The sequence below is a fragment of the Chrysemys picta genome, chromosome 1 (assembly GCF_011386835.1).
Source record: "Chrysemys picta bellii isolate R12L10 chromosome 1, ASM1138683v2, whole genome shotgun sequence".
NCBI lineage: Eukaryota > Metazoa > Chordata > Testudines > Emydidae > Chrysemys > Chrysemys picta.
Genome location: NC_088791.1, coordinates 315,605,971 through 315,631,437, shown reverse-complemented (window position 1 = coordinate 315,631,437; position 25,467 = coordinate 315,605,971). Strand labels below are relative to the sequence as shown.

The following is a 25,467-nucleotide window of genomic DNA, read 5'->3' as shown; positions in this document are numbered from 1 at the left end:
AGCTCTGGCAGTGATTTAAAGGGCCCCGAGCTCTCAGCCACCACTACCAGAGCCCGGGGCCCTTTAAATCTGGATTTAAAGGGCCTGAGGCTCTAAAGGCCCACCCCCCTGCTCAAGACTCCAGGGTACCAGTAAATCCTTCAAATTACTTTCACCCCTGGTGGAGGCCCACCAGCATGGATTTAGATTGCATATTCCCCTCCACTTCCACCCTCACATGTCCCCTCATTTGCCTCATCTGGTATTGTAAACAGTTTAATACCTTTACATAACAGTGTTGGGGAAAGCTGACTTGTCTAGCAAACAAATCATTTTCAACTTCAGTTGATGAGTGATTGGTGTCAGGCTCATTGCTGACAACCATTATCATCAATGAATTACTTGTGTAGTGTGGATGGACCCTTATTGTGAAGCTTTGTAGCTCCAAAAAATGAAGGCAAATGCTTCATTAACATGCGTCAAAGAGCACAAGCTAAATTCAGATCCCATATCAGGTAAAAATCCTGATCAGATTAGATTGATTTTGGAAATCAGTGTGTGGAAGTAAAATGCAAACCCTTTTGTGTTAATCCTTAATAGCAAGCTGATCCCCAAATAAAGGTGCCTGATTGGAATAGAACATAGTTGCCTGATGAGTGACACTCATTATTATGCTTTTATTATATCTATAAAACTAATACAACAAACATGTATTTGGGTCTCTAGCCAGGGGGAGGATTTTGCTGTCTGTATTGAAGTCTCTCCCTATGGGGATGGGTGGAGAAGAGTCTGTAATAGACGCAGAGAGAGTAAAATCATCTCCCCCATCAACAGAACGAAAGAAACAGCAGCTGAAACCCCAGCCCGGCAGCCCCAGTATTGTGGCGTCCTCTCTGTAGTCTCCACAGGGATGAAACAGGGGCGGGCTGGATTCAGTTTCCTAATCCCTAAAAGGTCCCCCAGAATTCACTTGCACTGTTAATATCGCCGTCTACTTCCAGCGCCGGTGCAGATGGCTGCGGCTCCTAGCTGCCCAGTAGGAGCACCTGATACTTGTTGTTCAATTCGGTTGATCGTCTGGTTCGCAGTCAAGTGCTGTTTTTTGTGCCGTTTGGACGGGCGTTTCCCTTTATTGCCTTTGGAACAGGAGAACATTCCACCCCCTCCAGTCATTACACGCAGCCTCTGTCACATATCTTTGCAGATACCGGAAGATCCCTCTGGGCAGGGAGCTCGCTCCCAGCAAGTGAGTTTGTCTCACTCTCTAACACTAGATTTTAGTCTGGGGTGGACTCGGGTGCTTCTTTACATCTATAGAGTTGTGTTTCTTATTTAGGTTGCAGACGAATAAGGGGGAAGGTGAGGGAGAGTGAAATCTTTCCTCCCCTTGGATTTGCACTTCCTGCTGTTTACTAGTTAATTCAGATGTTAACTGTATTTTCAGGCCTCATCTCTTTAAGAAACTTCTCCCTTTTCTAGTTGAGCAGTAAGTAGTTTGACAGAGAAAGTGTAATAGGAATGCCCTTTATGGTACTTTTTCGGGAATTATTGCCATCTGTTTGGGTTGTTTCTTGAATTGCAGGATCAGATCTGAGTGGCTAGGCTGACATTTGTAATTATTTTCATTTACTTTAAACTCTAGAAATAATCTCATTGCTCTGGCTGCACAGATACGGTACATTATTTTTCTAAGAGTCAGTATGACATCAAACTTTAAAAGGGGGTTGCGGGCCACAGTCAGTTCTAGAGGTTATATCAGGGGTAGGCAGCCTATGGCACGTGTGCTGAAGGCGGCACGCGAGCGGATTTTCAGTGGCACTCACACTGCCCGGGTCCTGGCCACTGATCCAGGGGGCTCTGCATTTTAATTTAATTTTAAATGAAGCTTCTTAAACATTTTAAAAACCTTATTTACTGTACATACAACAATAGTTTAGTTATATATTATAGACTTATAGAAAGAGACCTTCTAAAAACATTAAAATGTATTACTGGCACGTGAAACCTTAAATTAGAGTGAATAAATGAAGACTCGGCACACCACTTCTGAAAGAATGCCGACCCCGGGTTATATTGAGAAAATCCTCTTTTTGGCAACTGTACATTCTCAGATTTGAGATGGTCTGTGGAAACTGTGTTCAAATCTAGTTTAGGTTCAGTCTAGGGTTTGGATCTGGCAGTGCTGAAATTATATGACTATTCACATCAAAGGGACCAAAATGGCAAGAGCTCTATTGATCTTGTAAGATTTTTACCACTTCAGATAGTTTCAGATTTCCACTGTTCCCCTCATTCCAACTTCTTCAACAAATGGGCAGTGGTTTAACTACGCAATACTGATTCATCACTGGAGCGCAGTCCATCCTGTGCAGTGAATGAGGCAGAAATAGTATGGGTAAAGTAGCATGTAATCATAATGTATTCACACAAAGAAGCTCAATTAAGGTTGCTTGGGCAACCTTGATTTGGGCATTTCCTAACTTCTGAGAGCTTGACTTTGGAAACATATTGTTCTTTTAATGTAGTTTTTTTGTGTGTAATGTGACAAAGTGGACATTTTTCATAATGTTTTGTGTGAATGTCATGTGTATTTCAGTTTCCCCTATGTGTTACATGGTTAACTAGATAGTGGGGAAAGGTTGTTTACTCCTTGCATAGACCCAGAGATTCAGGTGTGACTGATGCCTAGCTGTCTGGGGCCTGGGCCCGACATTTGCCCGACCATCATTGAGATCATCTGGAGAACAAAGGGCTAAGGAGGATGGATGGCCAAGTGACAAGGTTTGCCTGGGAACAAGAACAAAGGACTGAGGTGGGGTTGTTAAGTGTGGGCTGCAGGAAGCAGGAGACACTTCTGGACTGGCACTCAAGGGGGGTCAGAGAGGGCTCTGGTTCTGGTCTGACCCAGAGAGACTTTGTTGTAACTTCTATTCTCCATGCTAACTAAGAACATCTAATAAACCCTTCTGTTTTTACAACACTAGCTGAGAGTCACTCCAGAATGAGGAAATCAGCGGTGCATTGCTCCCTTTGGGTGTGTAAGTCTTCCCCAGGTGTCCAATTCAGGTGGACTCGCCGAGGGGAGTTCATGGTGTGAAACAGGGGTGCTGAAGGCTCCGAGGTTCAGTCCCAGGAGGTGGTAAAGCCAAGAGGTTTAACCCAGTGAGAGAGTGTGACCCTGAGGGGGTTGACGCATGGAAGGGGTCATCCCAGGGACTGTTTCAGAGCTGTTTGAGATCGAGAATACTGGACCTGTGGATCTGTGAAAAATGTATAGTGTCTCTGCCTATAAATGGAAATGTATATAAGATGAAATCGGGAATTTGTAGAGCTCTGCAAATCTGCAGATATCCGTTTTAGATCCGCAGACCATGTTTGCGGATCACTGATTGGATGCAGATAAAAATTTTATATCCGCGCAGGGCTCTAGGAATTTATATGTACTGTAATGCTGTTGAGTCATTTTGGCCTTGTCTAAAATAAGAAAATTGCCCACTGCTAATAACAGATGTGAGCAGCAGGTGCACCTGAACTAGTTTAGAACATGATTTCTCTGCAAGTCTAGACCAGGCCAGACACTGTTCAGCAGCATTTCAGAAACTATGGTTAAAACCAATTCAGAGTGGCCTTCTTGGTGGATCTGAAAAGAGAATTAATAACAGTGGAATCTTTTAAAATGTCCCTACTGTAGACAAGGCTGTAATGTTTGGTGATAGGCCACTTGGCTGGGGTATGGTATGCAAGGAAATTCTGGAAGTTTTGTGAATTAAAACACTGTTTGTTTGTTTTGTTTTTTAATAGGATGACTGTGGCAATCTTTGCAAACTGTGTGTTCTTTCTTAAAGTGAAACACTTACCCATTCAGGAGAAGAATAGACTGAGAACATGCATTAAAGAAAATGGTGGAATAATTTATTTTGTGCTAAATCATGAGGTATATTTCACTTCTCCCCCCCCCCCCCCCCCCCCCCCCCCAATGAATACTGAAGAAGGTTAACTTTTGCCTCTGGCAGAAAAATCAAAATTGGTGGAGGCAGAGTGCGTGAGAGTGCTTTCATGTATGAAGTTTTAATATAAATACACCTCTATCCCGATATAACGTGGTCCTCGGGAGCCAAAAAATCTTACAGCGTTATAGGTGAAAGTGCGTTATCAAACTTGCTTTGGCCTTCGATTGACAGACACTGATTCCCAGCTCTCTGGTCCCCAGCTAGTTTTTAGAGCTCTTACAACCCCTACTCTAGGCTGAGGGCAGAGCCGGCTCTAGCATTTTTGCTGCCCCAAGCAGCGCAAAAAAAAAAAAAAAAAAAGCTGCGATCGCAGCGGCAGCTCTACCGCCGCTTCATTCTACGGCGGCAATTCGGCAGCAGGTCCTTTGCTCCCAAAGGGAGTGACGGCCCCACCGCCGAAAGGGCCGGACGTGCCGCCCCCCTCTTCATTGGCCGCCCCAGGCACCTGCTTGCTAGGCTGGTGCCTGGAGCCGGCCCTGGCTGAGGGGCCATCATGGCGGCAGCTGTGACCACAGTGGGTCTGAGTTATACGGATTTGTCAAGAACAAATTGTGAGGCTGGCCCTCCGGGTGGCTGCTCCGGAAGCACGTCCGATATGGTGGCAAAATAACGAGCTCTGTGCAGGTAGAGATGGGTCCGCTCGTGTGTGCCGGCGCCTTGGCATGGGGGGCTGACGGGCTGGCTGGTGCGTCCTGTATCTGCTCGTACCTGGGGGTGGGGAAGGGTTGTTGGCTTGCGCACTGGGAGTTGTTAGCTGAACTGTGCTGCCAAGCAGCACTGTTGTCTTTCTCTTAGACAACAATGGCGCAGCCCCGCCCCCCCAGAGCGCTGTTTTACTGCGTTGTATCCGAATTCGTGTTATATTGGGTCACGTTATATTGGGGGTAGAGGTGTAGTTCTATTTATCAGTGCAGTTGTAATGTATCTATCATTGTAATCTCTATGTGTCACATAAAAATTAAGAGCAATATCCTTTCTGTCCACAAAAGGCCCATATGGTCCACCTTTACTTTGTTTTACTGTGTCATTTTTGATGGCAGTCTTTTTCCAGGAGAAAAATTACCACGTCATTATTCTTCTCCTCATCACCGAGGGAAGGTGTCACACAAAGTGACAGGTCTTGCATTAGGTCTTAGTTGTGTTTTTGTTTGGATTAGTGTAGAATCATAGAATATCAGGGTTGGAAGGGACCTCAGGAGGTCATCTAGTCCAACCACCTGTTCAAAGCAGGACCAATCCCCAACTTAATTATCCCAGCCAGGGCTTTGTCAAGCCTGACCTTAAAAACCTCTAAGGAAGGAGATTCCACCACCTCCCTAGGTAACCCATTCCAGTGCTTCACCGCCCTCCTAGTGAAAAAGTTTTTCCTAATATCCAACCTAAACCTCCCCCACTGCAACTTGAGACCATTACTCCTTGTTCTGTCATCTGGTACCACTGAGAACAGTCTAGATCCATCCTCTTTGGAACCCCCTTTCAGGTAGTTGAAAGCAGCTATCAAATCCTCCCTCATTCTTCTCTTCTGCAGACTAAACAATCCCAGTTCCCTCAGCCTCTTCTCATAAGTCATGTGCTCCAGCCCCCTAATAATTTTTGTTGCCCTCCGCTGGACTCTTCCCAATTTTTCCACATCCTTCTTGTAGTGTGGGGTCCAAAACTGGACACAGTACTCCAGATGAGGCCTCACCAATGTCGAATAGAGGGGAATGATCACGTCCCTCGATCTGCAATGCCCCTACTTATACAGCCCAAAATGCCATTAGCTTTCTTGGCAACAAGGGCACACTGTTGACTCATATCTAGCTTCTCGTCCACTGTAACCCCTAGGTCCTTTTCTGCAGAACTGCTGCCTAGCCATTTGGTCCCTAGTCTGTATCAGTGCATAGGATTCTTCCGTCCTGAGTGCAGGACTCTGCACTTGTCCTTGTTGATTTCTTTTGGCCCAATCCTCTAATTTGTCTAGGTCCCTCTGTATCCTATCTCTACCCTCCAGCGTATCTACCACTCCTCCCAATTTAGTGTCATCTGCAAACTTGCTGAGGGTGCAGTCCACACCATCCTCTAGATCATTAATGAAGATATTGAACAAAACTGGCCCCAGGACTGACCCTTGGGGCACTCCGCTTGATACCAGTTGCCACCTAGACATGGAGCCATTGATCACTACCCGTTGAGCCCGACGATTTAGCCAGCTTTCTATCCACCTTATAGTCCGTTCATCCAGCCCATACTTCTTTAACTTACTGGCAAGAATACTGTGGGAAACTGTATCAAAAGCTTTGCTAAAGTCAAGGAATAACATGTCCACTGCTTTCCCCTCATCCACAGAGCCAGTTATCGCCTCATAGAAGGCAATTAGGTTAGTCAGGCATGACTTGCCCTTGGTGAATCCATGCTGACTGTTCCTGATCACTTTCCTCTCCTCTAAGTGCTTCAGAATTGATTCCTTGAGGACCTGCTCCATGATTTTTCCAGGGACTGAGGTGAGGCTGACTGGCCTGTAGTTCCCCGGATCCTCCTCCTTCCCTTTTTTAAAGATGGGCACTACATTAGCCTTTTTCCAGTCATCCGGGACCCCCCCGATCGCCATGAGTTTTCAAAAATAATGGCCAACGGCTATGCAATCACATCCGCGAATTACTTTAGCATCCTCGGACCACTTCTTTCTCCAGAGAGGGCTGGTCACCTTCTCCCCATGCTGTGGTGCCCAATGCAGCAGTCTGGGAGCTGACCTTGTTCGTGAAGACAGAGGTAAAAAAAGCATTGAGTACATTAGCTTTTTCCACATCCTCTGTCACTAGGTTGCCTCCCTCATTCAGTAAGGGGCCCACACTTCCTTGTTGCTAACATATCTGAAGAAACCCTTCTTGTTACTCTTAACGTCTCTTGCTAGCTGCAACTCCAAGTGTGATTTGGCCTTCCAGATTTCACTCCTGCATGCCTAAGCAATATTTTTATACTCCTCCCTGGTCATTTGTCCAATCTTCCACTTCTTGGAAGCTTCTTTTTTGTGTTTAAGATCAGCAAGGATTTCACTGTTAAGCCAAGCTGGTCGCACGCCATATTTACTATTCTTTCTACACATTGGGATGGTTTGTTCCTGCAACCTCAATGAGGATTCTTTAAAATACAGCCAGCTCTCCTGGACTCCTTTTCCCCTCATGTTATTCTCCTGGGGGATCCTGCCCATCAGTTCCCTGTGGGAGTCAAAGTCTGCTTTTCTGAAGTCCAGGGTCCTTATTCTGCTGCTCTCCTTTCTTCCTTGTGTCAGGATCCTGAACTCGACCATCTCATGGTCACTGCCTCCCAGGTTCCCACCCCCACCTTTTCTGCCCTGCCTGTCCTTCCTGAACAGTTTATATCCATCCATGTCAGTACTCCAGTCATGTGAGTTATCCCAATCACATCATAATTCCTTGACTGTGCCAGGACTTCCAGTTCTCCCTGCTTATTTCCCAGGCTTCTTGCATTTGTGTATAGGCACTTAAGATAACTCGCTGATTGTCCTGCTTTCTCAGTATGCGGCAGGAGTCCTCCCCTCTTGTGCTCTCTTGCTCATGCTTCCTCCCAGTATCCCACTTCCCCACTTACCTTAGGGCTTTGGTCTCCTTCCCCCGGTGAACCTAGTTTAAAGCCCTCCTCACTAGGTTAGCCAGTCTACTTGCAAAGATGCTCTTCCCTCTCTTCTTTAGGTGGAGTCCGTCTTTGCCTAGCACTCCTCCTTCTTGGAACACCATAAAAGCATAGGACTGAAAGGGACCTCAAGAGGTCATCTAGTCTAGTCCCCTGCACTCAAGGCAGGACTCTGTAATAACTAGACCATTCCTGACAGGTGTTTGTCTAACCTGTTCTTAAAAATCTCCAATAACGGAAATTTCACAACCTCCCTAGGCAATTTGTTCCGGTCCTTAACTACCCTGACAGAAAGTTTTTCCTAATGTCCAACCTAAACCTCCCTTGTTGCAATTTAAGTCCATTGCTTCTTGTCCTATCCTCGGAGGTTAATGAGAACAATTTTTCGCCCTCCTCATTGTAACATTTTATGTACTTGAAAACCGTTATCGTGTCTCTTCCTTCTCCTCTCCTCCCCCCCCCCCCCCCCAGTCTTTTCTTCTCCTGACTAAACAAACCCAATTTTTTCAATCTTTTCTCGTGGGTCATGTTTTCTAGACCTTTATCATTTTTGTTGTTCTCCTCTGGACTTTCTTCAGTTTGTCCACATCTTTCCTGTAATGTGGCATCCAGAACTGGACGCAATACTCCAGAAGAGGCATTATTAGCACAGACTAGAGTGTAAGAATTACTTCTCATATCTTACTTACAACACTCCTGCTAATATACCCCCAGAATGATGTTTGCTTTTTTTGTAACAGTGTTACACTCTTGACTCATATTTAGCTTGTGATCCACTATAATCCCCAGATCCCTTTTCACAGTACTCCTTTTTAGACACTCATTTCCCATTTTATCTGTGTTCAATTGATTGTTCCTAAGTGGAGTACTTTGCATTTGTCCTTATTGAATTTCATCCTGTTTACTTCAGACCATTTCTCAAATTTGTCCAGATCATTTTCAATTTTAATACTATCCTCCAAAGCACTTGCAACCTCTTCCAACGTGGTATCATCTGCAAACTTTATAATCATATTCTCTATGCCATTGTCTAAATCATTTATGAAGATATTGAACAGAACTAGACTCAGGACTGATTCTTGCAGGACCCCACTTGATATGCCCTTCCTGCTTGGAACTGTGAACCACTGATAACTACTTTCTGGGAATGGTTTTCCAACCACTTATGCACTCACCATATAGTAGCTCCATCTAGGCCAGTGGTGGGCAATCTGTGCCCCGCGGGCTGCACGCAGCCTGTCAGGGTAATACACTGGTGGGTTGCGAGACCATTTGTTTAAGTTGACCATCCGCAGGCACGGCCACCCGCAGCTCCCAGTGGCCGTGATTCACCATTCCCGGCCAATGGGAGCTGCGGGAAGCGGCGTGGGCCACAGGTTGCCCACCACTGATCTAAGCTATATTCCACTAGTTTGTTTATGAGAAGGTCATGTGAGACCGTATCAAAAGCCTTATTAAAGTGAAGATATGCCACATCTACTGCTTCCCCCCATCCACAAGGCTTGCTACCCTGTCAAAGCTATTATGTTGGTTTGACACAATTTGTTCTTGACAAATCCTCATTGACTGTTACTGATCACCTTACTATCTTCTAGATGTTTGTGAACTGATTGCTTGATTATTCATTCCATTATCTCTCTGGGTACTGAAGTTAAGCTGACTGGTCTGTAATTCTCCAGGTTGTCCTTATTCCCCTTTTTATAGATTGATTGCCCTCTTCCATCTGCCATGAGTTTTCAAAGATAATAGCTAATGGCTCAGATATCTCCTCAGTCAGCTCCTTGAGTATTCTATGATGTATTTCATCAGGCTCTGGTGACTTGAATATATCTAACTTGTCTATGGCCTTGGCTACACTGGCAATTCACAGCGCTGCACTTGCTGCGCTCAGGGGTGTGAAAAAACACCCCCCCCCCCCGAGCGCAGCGATTGCAGCGCTGTAAAGTGCCAGTGTAATCAGCGCCTGCAGCGCTGTACGCTCTCTCGCAGCGCTGGCGGCGCGACTACACTTGCGCTTCACAGCGCTGCCGCGGCAGCGCTGTGAATCTGCGAGTGTAGCCAAGGCCTAAGTAATTTTTAACTTGTTCTTTCTCTATTTTAGCCTCAGAATCTTCCTCATTTTCACTGGCATTCACTATGTTGTTTACTAATAGGAAATTAGTATTGAGTAAACAAACTAAACTGCAGTAGTTACCTATTTTTGCATCTGCATAATGGCTGTGATTTTTAACCTCGTTTTTAGTGTACACATGTCATTGTGGATAATGTTGCTGTACTCAGTTCTTATCATCTGAAAACTATTGAGAAGTATCGACTCCCCATTGTAAGTGCCGATTTTGTGTGGAAATCAGCTGAAGAAGGAAAACTTTTACCGATTGATGACTATGAGTCTAGTAAATCATTGGAAGATAGTTCTGACCAAAAACCAAGCCATTACGGTAAGTGTATTTAGAGAAGTTTTTTATGGGCTGGTACCTTTGGAAAGGAAGATTTAATTTAGAACTAATTTCAAATGGATTAGCAACAATGGTTGTTTGCAAAAAAGTAATATAAATAGAAGCTGCAGAAAAGAAGCTGGACGTAATGGACCACACCATATTGGAGTCTTTCCCATTGATTTTAACGGGTTTTGGATCAGGCCCTGGATCAGGAATATGGGTAAAATAATAAATCCAATCATGACAGTCTTTTTGAATACACTGAAAAAATATCACTTGTAGTTAGCTAAAAGCTTTAGTTTGATTCAACAGTATATGTTGGGTTAACAGAATGCTACAAAGAATAGTGTTAGTTTCTGAGACAACAAACTTTGAGGAATTATGAAATCTAGAGAACAGGATGTAATAGTAGAAGTATGAAATTAATAGTAATGAGTGTGGAAGAAGGGTTTGAACATACTATAATTAAGATACACAGATTTCAATTTTACTCAAAAAGAAAAATACAAGCAAAAAAGGTCTGTAGTGACACTATGAGAGACTACCCAAGAATTTGAAAATAGACCAAATAATCTGTTTTAGGTTATTAGTCCCCTCATACATTGTCTTAATTGTTTTTTCAGACTGAGACGGTTCATTATTTCATGCCCTCCCCCCTTTTTAACACTTCTAAGAAACTTTTATTTCTTTTTGGTTTTTGGTGATAGCAGTGTCTCCTAATGAAGTGTCATCTGTGAGTTTTGTGTGTTGTTCACCCCCTCCGTAAGTTTGTAATAAAGATGTTGTTATACTTTTCTGAACTCCTTGTAATGCAGAATTTAGTATCTCATGGATAAATTAATATTATGGATCAGTATGGTCTTGAAAAATAAACATAGGGTTAGGAGTCAGGGGCCCCTGAGTTCTAATCTCTGCTCTACCAGTGACTCACTGTTGGACGTTGGCCAAATAATTTTACCTCATTGCCTCAGTTTCTCTATTTGTAACCTGCTACTGTTTACCTTAGCTACCTGATAGGAGTATTTTGATGATTAATTATTTAGCATCCATACATTCTTTGAACATATAAAGCACTTTGCAAATGCTAAGTAGCATTATTGATTTTTGAGCTATTAATATGTTAAACATAAGTAAACCAGATAGAAGGAATTATGCCAAGTAACGTATTTTGATAACAGGTGAGAAAAACCACTCATCTTCTGAGCATGACATTAAGGAGAAACAGGATGCCACTGAGAAGAATGAAAACTGTGGCCCTGATCACACTCCCTTGGAAGTCAGTGAGAGCTCCGTTGGGCCCAATATGGAGAGCATCAGGTAATCCCTCTGCCCAGCATAAAAGAAAAAATGTATTTTGATATTAAGTGTGAAAGGGGGTCAGTTTATGAATTTGCCAGCATGCCTGTTAGATTTTTAAAGTTGAAATCTAACAAACTATGTTTACCCCAATATGTAATAGAATCCAATAGGATAAACCCTTTTCATTGAGTCCAGGGAACGTTAGCTTATTATTTTAACACTAGGTTATTTTCAGGGCAACTTTCAGCTTATCCTGATTTAAGAAGTACTGCTCACTTGCTTATTCTTAACCAACCAACAATTTATTAATTCACCAGAACCACATTAACATAAATAATCAACAGTTCCCCACACAAATGTAGACACAGCCAAGTGTGTGTACTACAACATAATACGGTCTTACAAGCAATTATCACAGACCAGAGTTGAAGCTCAGTAGTTATATCAGAGAGCAATGCAAATTACCAAGATTTCTCATTACATTTACTTATGGATCAACAATTCTCAATCGGTTAGTACCTAACACATTTATCACAAGTCCAAAGGTGCACTTGTCTGTAAGGCATTACTTCTTACTTCTATTTGGCGAGATTGGTGCAAAAGGGACAAGCTTACAATATTAAAAGCAGTTGCTGAAAACAACTCCTTTCAATCTCTCTTACACCAATTTGACTGGATTTACAAAAGAGTTAAAATCTAAAATATGGTTACCTGAGGTATCACTAGGGAGTGTAGACTCAGCAAGATAATCTACAGTTATTTATATTAAAGATTGTTTTTTCCCTTTCTAATCTTTGAAAAGAAATCTCACCACTTCTTATCCTCCTAACCCTGGGAGCCGGGAGGGGGAAGAGTTCTTTCCATATGTCTGGTCCAGGCATCAGTTGCACTTAGGATTCTGCAGCTTCTTGTGTTACGTTCAGTCTACTCTCTCTAGCACATGGTGATCTCAGTTTTATGTACTCTAGCTTCAAGTCTTCTTGGAGGAGCGAGGAGGCCACTCTATGATTCCTGTTGGGCATGTGCCAAGTGGGTGCTGAGATTTCAGCTCTGCTTCCACTGGTACCCAGTAGATGGCGATGGTATATAATCCTTAATCCTTTTTATATCGGAGGCTTTTAAAATTTGATTCGTTTCAAGCAGGCCGGAACTCTGGCCCTGCTCCTCCTCCTCCCTCCCCCGGGGGCCCTGCCCTTTGGCCAGGCCAGACAGAGGCACGCAGGAGCTGTGGTAGGGTGAGCATCAAGCATATTCCCACTGTGCGGAGCAGCACCGCCAAAGCCCCTCTCCTTCCCTCTTCCTTCCCCCCGCGTGGAGCTGCCCCGCCCCAAGTCCCTTTTTGGCAAAACTGGACATTTGTCTCATTTTCTCTTGCCAACTGATGATGGACAAATGCCCATTTTTGTCAGAAAAGTTGGGATGTCCGGGGCAGGGCTTAAAAAGGGACTGTGCTGGCCAAAACAGGACGTATGGTCACCCTAAACTAGGGGTTGGGACCCCTGAAGGGGTCACAAGGTTATTACATAGGGTGGGAGTCGCAAGCTGTCAGCCTCCACCCCAAACCCTGCTTTGCCTCCAGGATTTATAATGGTGTTAAAATATATTTAAAAGTGTTTTTAATTTATAAGGTGGGGGGCTGCACCTCAGAGGCTTGCTATGTGAAAGTACAAAAGTTTGAGAACCACTGCCCTAGACTGTAGTAAGAGCCGCCCAGGCAGCTCTGGGGAACCCCAGACCCTCCACCTGCCCTGAGCGAGGAGCCTGGGTGCCTGACAGCAGCCCCCGGCCCATGTCCCTGTCCCCGAGGACATGGTGGAGGGTCCAGGGCTCCCCACAGCATCCCAGGCTCCTTGGGCAGCTCTTACTATGGCCTGACTTCCAGCCAGGACAGGAGGCAGGGCCATGGGGGAAAGGGAGGGAGCAGGGGGCGTGGTCCCATGGGCGGTGTAGGGGGGCAATGTTCTTTGTGCCCAGGGCCCCAATACATTTTAATCCACCTTTGATTTCAAGGATTTTGGCCCTACTATCAATTGGGATTCCCCCAATCTAAGCAATTTCTCTTAATATCCCAAAGTTATACGCTGGTTTATGTCTTTTAACATTTCTCCTTCCATAGGCCAGAGGATTCCTATTCTAGAGTGTAACAATTATTTACAATGAAAACCAACAAAATCTTTACAATCTTCTAAGTTTGGAGGACATACTCCATACTTTATTTGATTATACATAAGTATTTCACATTATTTAGGATTTATAATAGAACAAGAGGCATTTTTCACATATGGAAGGATATATATCTGACTCACAAGGCAAACAGCTGTGCAGATGCTAATTTGAGGTGAAGGACAAATTATTCACAGTATATTTGATTTACAGAAAACACAGTGTATAGTTTATAGTCAGTTTGGGGTGAAAACACTCTGCATGGGAGAGATGGATGTGACCTTGGTTTTTATTAGCTAGGTTGTGGAAAAAGAAATTTACAAATTTGAGATACTTGCCTATGTGATTAACAATACTCTCATTTTAGCCATTTTAGTTTCTATAGTTGGGGAGAAGAATGCTCGACTTTGGCTGATCTGTTGTCCTTAGACAAAGTGTCTCACATGATGTGAAATATTTGTTTATTGTCTTCTTAGGTGGGTCCTATTTGGGGATAAACAGAGGTTGCTCTTCTAATTTTTGAGAGCTAGAAGTAGTAATGAATCATTCAAGGGATACCTATCGCATATATTCCTTACAATATTTTAAAAAGAAAAAGAACAAAACCGTGCCCCAGCTCCTGTAGCTCCCACAGAGTTACTTTGGTGACATCTACACGTTGGATGCTATCTTGACAACAGTATCTTTTAAAAAAATCCTGAACCTTTCTCTATTTTCTATAGTGTATATACATGACCATATATAGAGCTCTCATATCTTGTTTTAATTAAGAAACCATTTTTGCTTTTGAATCCTAGTTCTGAGATTTGATTTGACTTTTGTTCCAGATCAGTGTATGCACAAAGTATTAGCACATTGCAACTTCAGATATAATTGTTTTTTCATGTTTCATGTTTTTGAGATATATAAGTGTGTGAAATTTACGTTTACTTTTGAAAACCCTGCCAACAGCCCCAAAGACTTAACCATTTCTAAAACCCTAATGTTTTTGAGTGCTTTTTCTTTCCACTCGTAAAAGCTCTAACTTGCCTCTGGGTTAAGTAATGACAGAAATTTTAGAGGCTATTATTCTGTAATGCAGCCTAGGATCTTGGGAGTTTTAGAAAAGATACATTAAAAATAATAACAATAATTAATAATAATCACTGATTTGATCTGAGCCTGCTCCCAGTGAAGTTAGTATCAAAACTCCCCACTGACTTTACAAACATTTCCATTGTGTGGTAGGTGAATAAAAAATATTATCCTCATTTTACAGAAGTTTAAACTGATGCTGAGGATCCATATTGTTACCCTGAGTCACTAGCTGCATTTGAAGGGAAGTTGTTGTGGGGGCTCACAGCAACAGGATTTCCTGGAGGAATTCTGGATGTTTCCATTAGAATTCCCTTGGGCATGCACACTGGAGCTCTACCAACCTCTTACAAGGTATAATGTAGGATTCCTCTTGTGCTTAGGTGGCCAGCACAGGGTAGTCACCTTCTCCCTCCCTGTCCACTTTCAGAAAGCCAAGCAGTTCTGCCACTATTGCTATTCTGATTGCTTCTGGTTCTTCTGTAGTGTCACAGAAGAGAGGGGAAGTTGCTTGTGTCTTCTCTTTTGTCTCGCATACCAGTGCAGGGCTATCCACAAGTACCTTCTCCAAGAACATACAGTAACTCCTCACTTTAAGTCGTCCCAGTTAATGTTGTTTCGTTGTTACGTTGCTGATCGATTAGGGAACATGCTCATTTAAAGTTGTGCAATGCTCCACTCTTACGTTGTTTGGCTGCCTGCTTTCTCCATAGCAGGCAGCCTCCCTACACTCCCACCTTCCCCACAGCATCTCCCGCCCGTCGGCAGACCCCGCAGATCAGCGCCTTGCCCCTAGTCCCCCGCCTCCTGCCCGCAGCAATCAGCTGGCTTGCGGCGTTTTGGGGGCAGGACGGAAGGGGGAGGAGCAAGTACTCGGCGCGCAGGCTCCCCCTCCCTCTCCTGTCTCCCAAACACTGCAAGCCAGCTGATTAGCCCGGGCAGGAGGCGGGCGGGGAGGGAGGGGGAGCCTGCGCCAAGTCCTCGCTCCTCCCTCCTGCCTCCTAAACGCTGTATTAAATTACTTGTTTAAAATGTATATAATGCCTTTTGTCTGGCAAAAAAAAAATTCCCTGAAACCTAATCCCCCTATTTACATTAATTCTTATGGGGAAATTGGATTCGCTTAACATGAGGATGAGGATCTTGCTTTCCATTTAATTTTGTAGTATCCTCACACAACAGAATGAGCTGACTGTGAAGCAGTCATCTGAAAGGTGACCTACAAAGGCGAATGGAATAAAAATCATTGTGCTTTTTCTTAAAAAAATTTTTTTTAAGCTTTGTAATATCAGGAGTGGTAAAGATTGTCTTCCTTAATGTTGCTAGAGGCCTAGAGAACTGTATGCGCTTTCAATTAAAGAGGCAAGGATATTGAATCTTTCATAAACAGAGCTTTTTCTCCCATTCCCCTTCCATTTTGTCAGATTTTAATCTCCTGTGACATCTAATCTGCTAGTTCTCAAGCAGTCCAGAGAGTCCTCCATTAAAAACAGGCAATTCAAAATGGAGATTTTCAATTAAAAAAACCCCAAAGCACTTTTTATGAAAGAGAACCTCCAGGCCTTTTTTTTTTTTTTTTTATGCATCTTAAGAAAGCAAAAAAAAAAAAAAAGTTTTTCCCCATTTTCAGATCACCTTTAACTTTGACTTTCTCAGTGCCGCCCAGAGGATTCAGGGGGCCTGGGGCAAAGCAATTTTGGGGGCCCCTTCCATAAAAAAAAGTTGCAATACTATATTCTTGTGGGGGCCCCTGCTGGGCCTGGGGCAAATTGCCCCACTTGTCCCCTCTCCCCCCGGGCGGCCCTGGGAAAAATAAACATTTAAAAACCTTCCGCATCTCAGCACAAACCCAGTTTTGAGAAAACTTCTTTTCAAGTCACCTCCACAAGGTATCACTGGTTCTCAGCATCAGCTAGTGCTAAAAGGCACTAAAGCTCATTAAAAGGGTTGGACAAATATTTTCCGTCAGAACTTTTTTTGGATCGAAAACTAGGGGTTTTTAAAAAGCAGAAAAAATCACGGACAATGTCTGCTTTCCTTCAAAATTTGTTGTGGTTGTTTTAATTGAAAAGCTGAAATTAGTCTGCCAAAACCTGAACATGGTTTGGGGTTTCAGAAGTGTGTGGCCAAATATTTGCTGCTTGCTGTGTTTGATTGTTTAAAGAAACAATACAAAAATTCTGCTTAAAAAAAAATCCAAAACTTTTGAACCACCTCAACTTGTGACCAAACACCCGAGTCCATCCAGTCAGAGATTTTTCCAGGTTTCTGATACACTGCTGGCTTTCTTGACTCATATCTGTCTCCATAACTTTGGGTTCATTTAGGTTAGAACATAAGAATGGCCATACTGGGTCAGACCAAAGGTCCATCCAGCCCAGTATCCTGTCTACCGACTACCAAGTGCCCCAGAGGGAGATCTCTCTCCTTCCGTCCATCTCCACCCTCTGACAAACAGAGACTAGGGACACCATTCCTTACCCATCCTGGCTAATAGCCATTAATGGACGTAACCTCCATGAATTTATCTATTTCCTAGAGACTGGCTCCATGGGGTCCCTCACAAACTGGAGCTACTCTGAAACTGGAGATGGTTATTTTGGGTTTGTCTTTAGTATAGACTATGTACATACTCCATGAACTGAGCATTTGAGCTTGTTCCAGAATCTGGGATGAGCCTATGTTGTGAAAACTGAAATGCTCAAAATAGTACATGCATGTGAATGGACACAGGGTGCTAAAATTAAATTAACCCAGGGGTCCTCAAACTGGGGGTCAGGACCCCTCAGGGGGTCACAAGGTTATTACTGGGGGTCGCGAGCTGTCAGCCTCCACCTCAAACCCCACTTTGCCTCTAGCATTTATAATAGTGTTAAATATATAAAAAAGTGTTTTTAATTTATAAGGGGGGGGGTCACACTCAGAGGTTTGCTATGTGAAAGGGGTCACCAGTACTATACTTTGAGAACCACTGAATTAACCCCTCTGGAGCCTCAGGGAATGCAAGGGGGGGGGGAAGGTTCCCTTGGTAGGGTTGGGAAGGAAGTAGGTGGTGTATGATAATATTGCTCTTCTCATGTGATCCCTCCCCCATGGCTCTCTTGGCTCTATCACTGTGAATCTAAAGTGGCTAATTTTAAATGAAGCTACCCTCCCCTGACATGACTCTCCCTATGGCACTGAAATTAAATGTAGACTATAATTTGGCATTTGAGAAGTGAAAGGGATGGTAGCCCTAAGGGAAAAGATAACATCTTGGCTCATTGTGTTAAATAGCTGTCTGCAAGCCTCAAACTGCTGAATGAGCTTTAGGGTAGGGAAGGCTGTGCCTCCCCAAACAGCCTGGCCCTGCTCCCTATCCGATCCCCACCCACTTCCTGCCCCCCAACTGTCCCCTTCAGAATTCCCGACCCACCCTGATCCTTGTCCCCTCACCGCCCCCCCCAACCACCTCCCCGGGACCCCCCCCAACCAACCCTCCTGCTCCCTGTCCCCTGACTGCCCCAACCCCTATCCACCCCCTCACCGCGTCCTGACAGACCCCTAGAACGCCCATGATCCAACTGACCGCCCCCCCCAGCAGCGCTGTCCAGGGCCGCTCCTGGGTTACCACCGCCTCTCCCCTCTCTCGGAGCCTCAGCGCGCCGTGTCCAGGAGCTGCCTTGGCCCCTGGACAGTGCTGCAGCGGCGTGGTTCGGTGGGATCAGAGCTCGCAGCCCCGCCCCCTTACCACGCGGCTCTGATTCAGTGGGAGGAGCTTAGGCCCGCAGCGCTCTCCAGGGCCACTCCTGATGCGGCACGCTGAGGCACCGGGGGATGGGGGAATGTGGAGGCGGGGCCCCTGCGGGGCCCGGGGCCTGGGGCAAATTGTCCCATTTGCCCCTCTCCTGCCCCCTCCCCCCCGGGTGGCCCTGGACTTTCTTAGCTTTTGTATTGGTTAAATAGACACACATAACTCAATCCTGCATTCCTGATACATGCAATTCCATTGATCTTATTGGGAATTAAATAGGCAGAAAAGACTGTGGGCTCAAGCTCTGTGTTTAAAAAATGTAATATTATAACATAAAATATATTTATAATTATTATGATAATATCATATAAAATAATTGATTATGATTTTAAAAGGCCACGCTATCTTAAACTGGAGTTTTGTTCACTATAGCAATTTCTCTGGCTACAGAATTTCTCTGCTAAAACAGATAGATTTTTGTTTACATTCCTGTCTGGTCCTTCTGCCACAGAACACTCAATGAATCTGATTTTCAGAAGTGCTGAGCACCTGTAGCTACCATAAAGCCCCCAGCACAGCTGAATATCATGTGCATTGAAGTTACTCCTATGCCAGTTGAGAGCAAAGGGCTGATTGTTACTGTAAGTAAGGAGAGAGCAAGTTGCATAAGAAGAAACAACTAAGACACTCACATTTTTAGAACTTATTAATAAAACACATATTTCACTGGCATTAAAAGCCATCAGTGTAGAATAGATGTTAATTATTTTCTAGGAATGAATCAGTTACAAATTATACTTATTTGCTTAAAATACTAGATGTTGAAGGGCATGACTTTAATATTAGGACATATATTTAAAGTCTAAGGACAGGGTGGGAATTAATCTCCCACTGATATTTAGGATTGCTAAAATGCAACTGGATAGGCAAAACCAGAGAAAGCATTTAGCAAATTAGTGGGCCAGGCAGGTAAATTACATTTGTTCATTTGGTTGCCCAATGTTTTTTGCAAGATGAGTAAAGTTGAAAGCCAATCTCCATGTTCAGCTTCAGGTTGGACACACTGATCAGTCAAAGTATCCATGACCTTTTAGTGCAGGTCAGCAGCTGTGTGGCACTGATTTTTACTCGTTCAGAATAAGTTTTTGTTTTTTCTGGGCTGTGGGAAAATACGCTTATATTGTATAAGTGTAGGCCCTGCACTTAGTGTGATGCTGCAACTTTGTAAAATTACTAATTTCAAAGATTTATTTTAAAATGTTAAGAGAATTTCAATTGTTCTGATTTCAGATTTTATACAGAAAATGATCAAGATATTCCTTATTTTCCACAAGAGTTTGAAGTTGCAAAATATGATGCCCTTGAAAAAGTAAGTATCTTTAGTGACATCTCTTGTGTTAGTAGAATACAGTAGGATCAATAAATGGTTTGCAGTTCTGTATGCATTACTTTAATTTTTTGCTTTAATCTTACAAATTATTATGCCATCAGGGTCACAAAAACAAAGAACACTATTGACAAACCAATTTAAAGTAGTACATCTTTCAGTGCAGCCTAACTTTACTTGAAACAAAATTCTAATTTTTATCACTATAGCATCCCCAAGGTAACAAAGTACAGTAATATGTATATTCTTCTGGCAGTTTATACAGTTAACAAAGATTTCATATAAATAAATTAAATGTAATTTAAATACAGTAAGTTTTCATTTCAAAATGGAGAAGACTTTCAGATCTCAAAATATAGAAGAAATTGTACATTGTCCAGCACAGTGAATCTCTGATACTGACTGGAGCTTCTGGGTGCTGTAGTAATGAAAATAATAAATAATTGCTGCACATTCCACTAATGCTTTCATAGCAGTAAATCATGATGGTTCCCTATACAATGTGGGGGAACGTGGGGAAGTATATGTTATGACAACAAACAGTTGAAGAAAACATTAATGACAGTATGAACGAGACATGTATTGAAATAAAAGGGTTGTTGTTTTTCAGATTAGTACTGAGAAAGGCAAACAAGTTGTAGTTATTGAATTGCAGTGTTCCCAAGAATCGTGTGAGTTTCCCTTTCGAATATCTGCACACTTCAGCATGTCAGATGGATTCAAGGTATGAGCTGTTTTTTGTCATTTATTGCAAGTTTATTTGTTAGTTTATTTCAGTATATTTAATAAATCCATCCCATCGTGCCAAATGCTTGTCATTCCTGTTTGCAATCAGATTACTAAATATAAATAAAAGAAAAGGTCATTCTACTAGCTTTTGACTGACATAACTGACTGAAAGTAGGCTCCCAGACACAATGAGGCTAATTAATCTTTCCTGCAACTACTGAAGCCAGTGTCAGTGTAACACAAATGAGTTCAGTTATCTGAACGTAAACCAGGGTGAATTTGGCCCATTGTGTCACATCAAGGGCCCTACTTGGAGCCAATTATTTGCCAGTCCTGTCACTTCAAAGTTGGTAAAATGACTTTTCCTGTCATTTATTTTTAAGAATTTACCCAGCCTGTGGGTGATGCAGCATGCTTGCCCTTCCTGACCCTCTGGTTCTTCTCCAGCAATCCTAAAAGCATTGCCTCTTTGGGTATGTCTATACTGCAATAAAAGACCTGGGGCACAGCTGCTGCTGGCCCGGGTCAGCTGACTTGGGCTTGGACTGTGGGGCTAAAAATTGAAGATTAGACGTTCGGGCTTGGGCTGGAGCCCGGACAGTGAGATCCCTCAGGGGAGGGGGATCTCAGAGCATGGGCTTCAGGCTGAGCTTAAACATCTACACTGCTATTTTTAACCCCACAGCCTGAGTCCCAGTAGCCCAAGTCAGTTGACCTGGGCTCTGAGACTAGATGCAACAGGTTTTATATTGCAGTGAAAACGTACCTTGTGTGATGGGGGTTACATGTACGGGTGGTGCTGTCTAGTGGTTATACCACTGGGTGCCAGCTCTGGTCCGTTTCCAGCGTCCCTCTCCAGCAATTGTTCTAATGCTAAGTGGTCCACCTTTTGGTAGGTAGCAACTAGGCCTTCCGGCTGGATCACCAATTGCATTCACTTCCTTTCAGGGTAACAGAGTCCAACAAAATAGATACAGTCCAATGCCCCCAGAAAATAAAGGGTCTTTAACCCACCTCCAGACTCCTGTGGGTGGCACTCAAGGCTTACAATATCTCTGTACTCTCCTCTCCAAGGTTGGGGGAGAGAAAGGGGTTTATGCCCCTCCACCCAAAGGGCAATTGGTACGGGAGCCAAGCCCTCTCTTTCCACCAGGCTCTGACCTAGGAACCTTATGAGAGGCAGTGATAGCATATACCCATTTCAGGATTGCCTCCCTGAGCCACTTCCTACCACTTGCTTCCCCAGTCCAAGATGTGGTCAAATGCCTCATTAAGTGATCCTCCAGAAGCTAGAGCAAAAGGTTCCCTACTCTTAGGGAACGGCTAGCTCTTCCTTTAGGACCTGGGGTAACTGCTGCTAGCAGAACTACTCTTGCAGCCAGGACTCCTGCTGCATTCTTACTTAGGAGCTCCCAAGGTAGGTCTCCCCCCTTCTTCTTCATACCATGTTCTTGGCTTAGAATCTTGCACCTTTCCCAGTATTCTTAAAGAATTGCAGAAGAGCATTTTTTTATTGGGCCCCATTTTCCTTGTATCCTTGATAGTTGTTTCAAGGAAAATGTTATTATTTTAAGGCCTCTGAGTTTTCTGTATAAACACCTCCTTTCACTGGTACAGTCTTTACAATCCCAAAGAATATGATCTATCATTTCCTGGACCTGTTACGCATAATTCATCTTTATTCTTGTTAATTAGAAATAAATTACTGCTTAACCCACAATGCTCTGTTAGAATTCTGAAAAGAACCACTTCATTCTTCCTTGCAGGGTCTTGAATTATATCAACGTTGTCAACTGTTTGGCATACTACTTGGAATTTTCTCCCCTTCATTTAGCTTGCTCACAGTTCTTGACATTCCTTCCTTAACTCATTTTTCATTAGCTGTTTAAATTTCAGTTTGCTTAAGGAGATTCCTTGGTCAATTTGTTCACAATTAATAGCCCTTTTGCCTGTTTGTCTTCCAATCTTTTACCTGCTATCCCTACCTGCACCAGAATCCATGCTATTACTATGGTTATATCCAATTGCGCCAGTTTGGTTGTTAGCAGTAATATTGCATTCAGAATATAATTTCTGATGTCAGACTTTCCATTGTAAATTGTCTGCTGTCCTGATAAGGAATCAGAAAAGATGACCATGGCAGCTGATCACACATTTAAAGCCCGGTTTAATGCTAGCACAATCCCTATTAGCTAAACTGTAAAAATGGATACAAAGCTAGTTAGCATTAGAACTTTCTTGAGTCTGAATGAGGACTGAATGAGGCTGTTCCCACACTTCCTGTTCCTTTGTCTTTTGAGTCATCTGTATATATATGGCCATAGTGTCCCCACTTATCACAAATATATTGATTTCTTATATCTTGTATATTTATCATTCTTCTCCTTTTATTTATTTCATTATATTATTTCATGCCTACCTCAAGGGGAATGGTTTTCCGATGACAGATAATTTTCCCAATAGCTGTAGATTTTGATCTTTCAGTCTTTTTTTTTTTCATTAAGATCCTTTATCCACTTCTGTACCCTGTTTACATGGGGAACTTTGAGTTTTTGCCCTACTTAGCCTCCACTTAATTCCAAATAATCATTATATATTCGCTGAGTGTTACCTAGTAGTTTGGCCCAAAAGGTTAAGTCTAAGAACTTCATTCTAAGAGTGATAGGCACTTCATTGGCTGCTTTCTGTAGTGCACATAGAGACACAAGAATGAAGGCACCACATGCAATATGCAATGGCTGTACTTGGATATAGTCTAGTTTTCTCAGATTTGTGTTCACAGCTGACCTAAAGTCTTGGCATCCATACTCAATAAGTGGCCTAATTCCTGTTCTGTATAGCCTTACCACCTTTTTCATATCCACTCCCAGTATGTTCCAGAGATACTTTTAAGTAACTTAACTCTACCTTTGTACTTTAATATTTTCAGTATGGTCCATGAGAGGCAGTCATGTAGCTATAACTTTACATCTGTTTGGGTTTTCCTTGTTGTGAACATCATTCCCTTAGTTTAGTCTATGGAGAATTTGAAGGCCCACCTGTTTCCCTATTCTGCACTTCCCTTAAATGCATAATTGAAAGCGCTGCCAAAAGAATAAAGGTTTCTGCTTTTGGTCTGTATGACACAAGACATCAACAAATAATGTGATCCCTATTCCTTTACTCATCTCCTTGGGGAGGTTATTTACCATGATCTTAAAGAGGGTTGGGCTAATTACACTCCACTGTGGAGTTCCATTTGCAGTTGTGTATGTGTTGGAAAAAGCTTTCCCTATTCAGACTTGTTCATTTGCTGAAGTCCCTGACCCATATATACATTCTTCCGATAATACCCAGGGAGCCTACTTTATGAAGTAGTCGTATTCTCCATAACACATCATAGGCTTTTTCTATGTCCAAAAAGGTTATTCCCCCATTCCAAATTGTCTGTTTCCCTTTTAAGATCCTCTTCCAATTGGAGCAAGCTCAGTATGTGGGAGGGGTGGAGTCATCTGGGCCCGGAACTGCTCCTCAACCCCTTCTGTCCCGATGTAGAGTTTATATATCCCATCACACTCTGAAAACCTGTTATGTTAGAGCTCTAGATTAACCTTGCGCACAAGTCTCTCAGCTGGTAGTGTGACATGCCACAAAACTGGCACACTTCTGTAAGTCTTCTTTTTCTTATGTATTTTGATGTTGTCATTCCCAGAGTAAAAAACAGTTCATTGCAACTAAGACTTCTGAAGAAGTAAGAGAAAATTATGAGATTTATGTTGAAGATTTGAAGAACCAGGATTTTCTATTAAGAGAAACCTTTCCACCTGGTGCAGACTATTTAGCCTCTATGAAATTACAAGAGGTTAGTATGACTTATTTGTTTGTATTCTTCTGGTCTTAATGATTTATATTAGTTTCTGATTCTCTGAGTGTGAGGATTATGGTTTAGATTTAAGTAGTAGAATATAATAGGTTAGTGAAAATGGTATTTATCTGCTAATGTTTTGAACGATTTTTAGGAATAATGAACTAATGGTTTACATTACTTCACTCTAACATATGAAAAGCAAATTTAATTAATCACGCTGTAGAGAATTCCCTTATTCCACCATAGGTAAGTACATAGAATACTCCATCAAAGTCAGTGGGAGTTGTGCCCAAAAAATGATGTCAGGATATTGTACAATTGGATGTTTTCAAGTGCCAGAATTCTCACTCATTACTTATGTTCATAGCCTTGATCCAATTTCCACTGAAGTCTGTAGGAATACTCCCATTGACAACAGTGAGTTGGATCCTGGTCCCAAGAGTATTTTTCAGATAGGTTTGATTACATCTATTTTCAATAGCAGATAGACAGTGTGATACAATTTTTTTTTCCATGTATCTTTTTACTGTAAGCAATCTACCCTCCCCTTTGCCCCAGATAAGCTAAACTACGTGTTGACACAAAACTGGCTTTAAGATTATATCACCCATATCCAGGAAATGTTAAGTATCAGAGGGGTAGCCATGTTAGTCTGGATCTGTAAAAAGCAACAAAGAGTTCTGTGGCACCTTATAGACTACCAGATGTATTGGAGCATAAACTTTCGTGGGTGAATGCCCACTTCATCAGACGCATGGTATTTACCCACGAAAGCTTATGCTCCAATACATCTGGTAGTCTTAAAGGTGCCACAGGACTCTTTGTTGCTTTTTACAGGAAAGTTAGAATCCCTTGTATTGTTTTCTCTGAAGCAATACAGCTGTTGTCACTAAAACTTCATTACCTTCCAACAGTTCTTTCCTATTCTAAGCATAGAGAAACACTGGTGTTGTGTCTGATACTTCTGTGCAGTAACTGTTGGAAAACATTGACTTTATGGCAACCACTGGAGCTCAAAAATACTGCAAAAAAAAACCCAAAGCAAATATTTTAATAATGTTCCTCAGTACATATTAGAAAATCTCTCTATACTTTCCTTAGCTGCTTTGGATGTATGGATTGCACTGGTTTTCATGGCCCTTCCTTTCTTCTCTAGCTTTGCATCCCCAGTTTTT

General features: G+C 42.8%; 1 protein-coding gene across 10 annotated transcripts in view; it reads left to right on the top strand.

The window, feature by feature from the left end:
- The first annotated feature begins 964 nt into the window (after positions 1-964).
- Positions 965-25,467, top strand: part of PARP4 (poly(ADP-ribose) polymerase family member 4) — a 101,635-nt gene continuing 77,132 nt past the window's right edge. For 5 of the 10 annotated variants that reach the window (XM_042855211.2, XM_042855197.2, XM_042855208.2 and 2 more), the window contains exons 1-6: positions 966-1,225; positions 9,865-10,060; positions 11,239-11,377; positions 19,620-19,698; positions 20,327-20,440; positions 24,137-24,286. In XM_042855211.2, coding sequence (XP_042711145.2) covers positions 992-1,225; positions 9,865-10,060; positions 11,239-11,377; positions 19,620-19,698; positions 20,327-20,440; positions 24,137-24,286 — 912 coding nt within the window. In that variant the 5' untranslated portion in view covers positions 966-991. Of the gene's footprint in view, positions 1,226-3,780; positions 3,914-9,864; positions 10,061-11,237; positions 11,378-14,780; positions 14,951-19,619; positions 19,699-20,326; positions 20,441-24,136; positions 24,287-25,467 lie in introns of those variants that run through there. The other 5 variants (XM_065595586.1, XM_065595579.1, XM_024106040.3 and 2 more) reach the window with 3 other exon arrangements.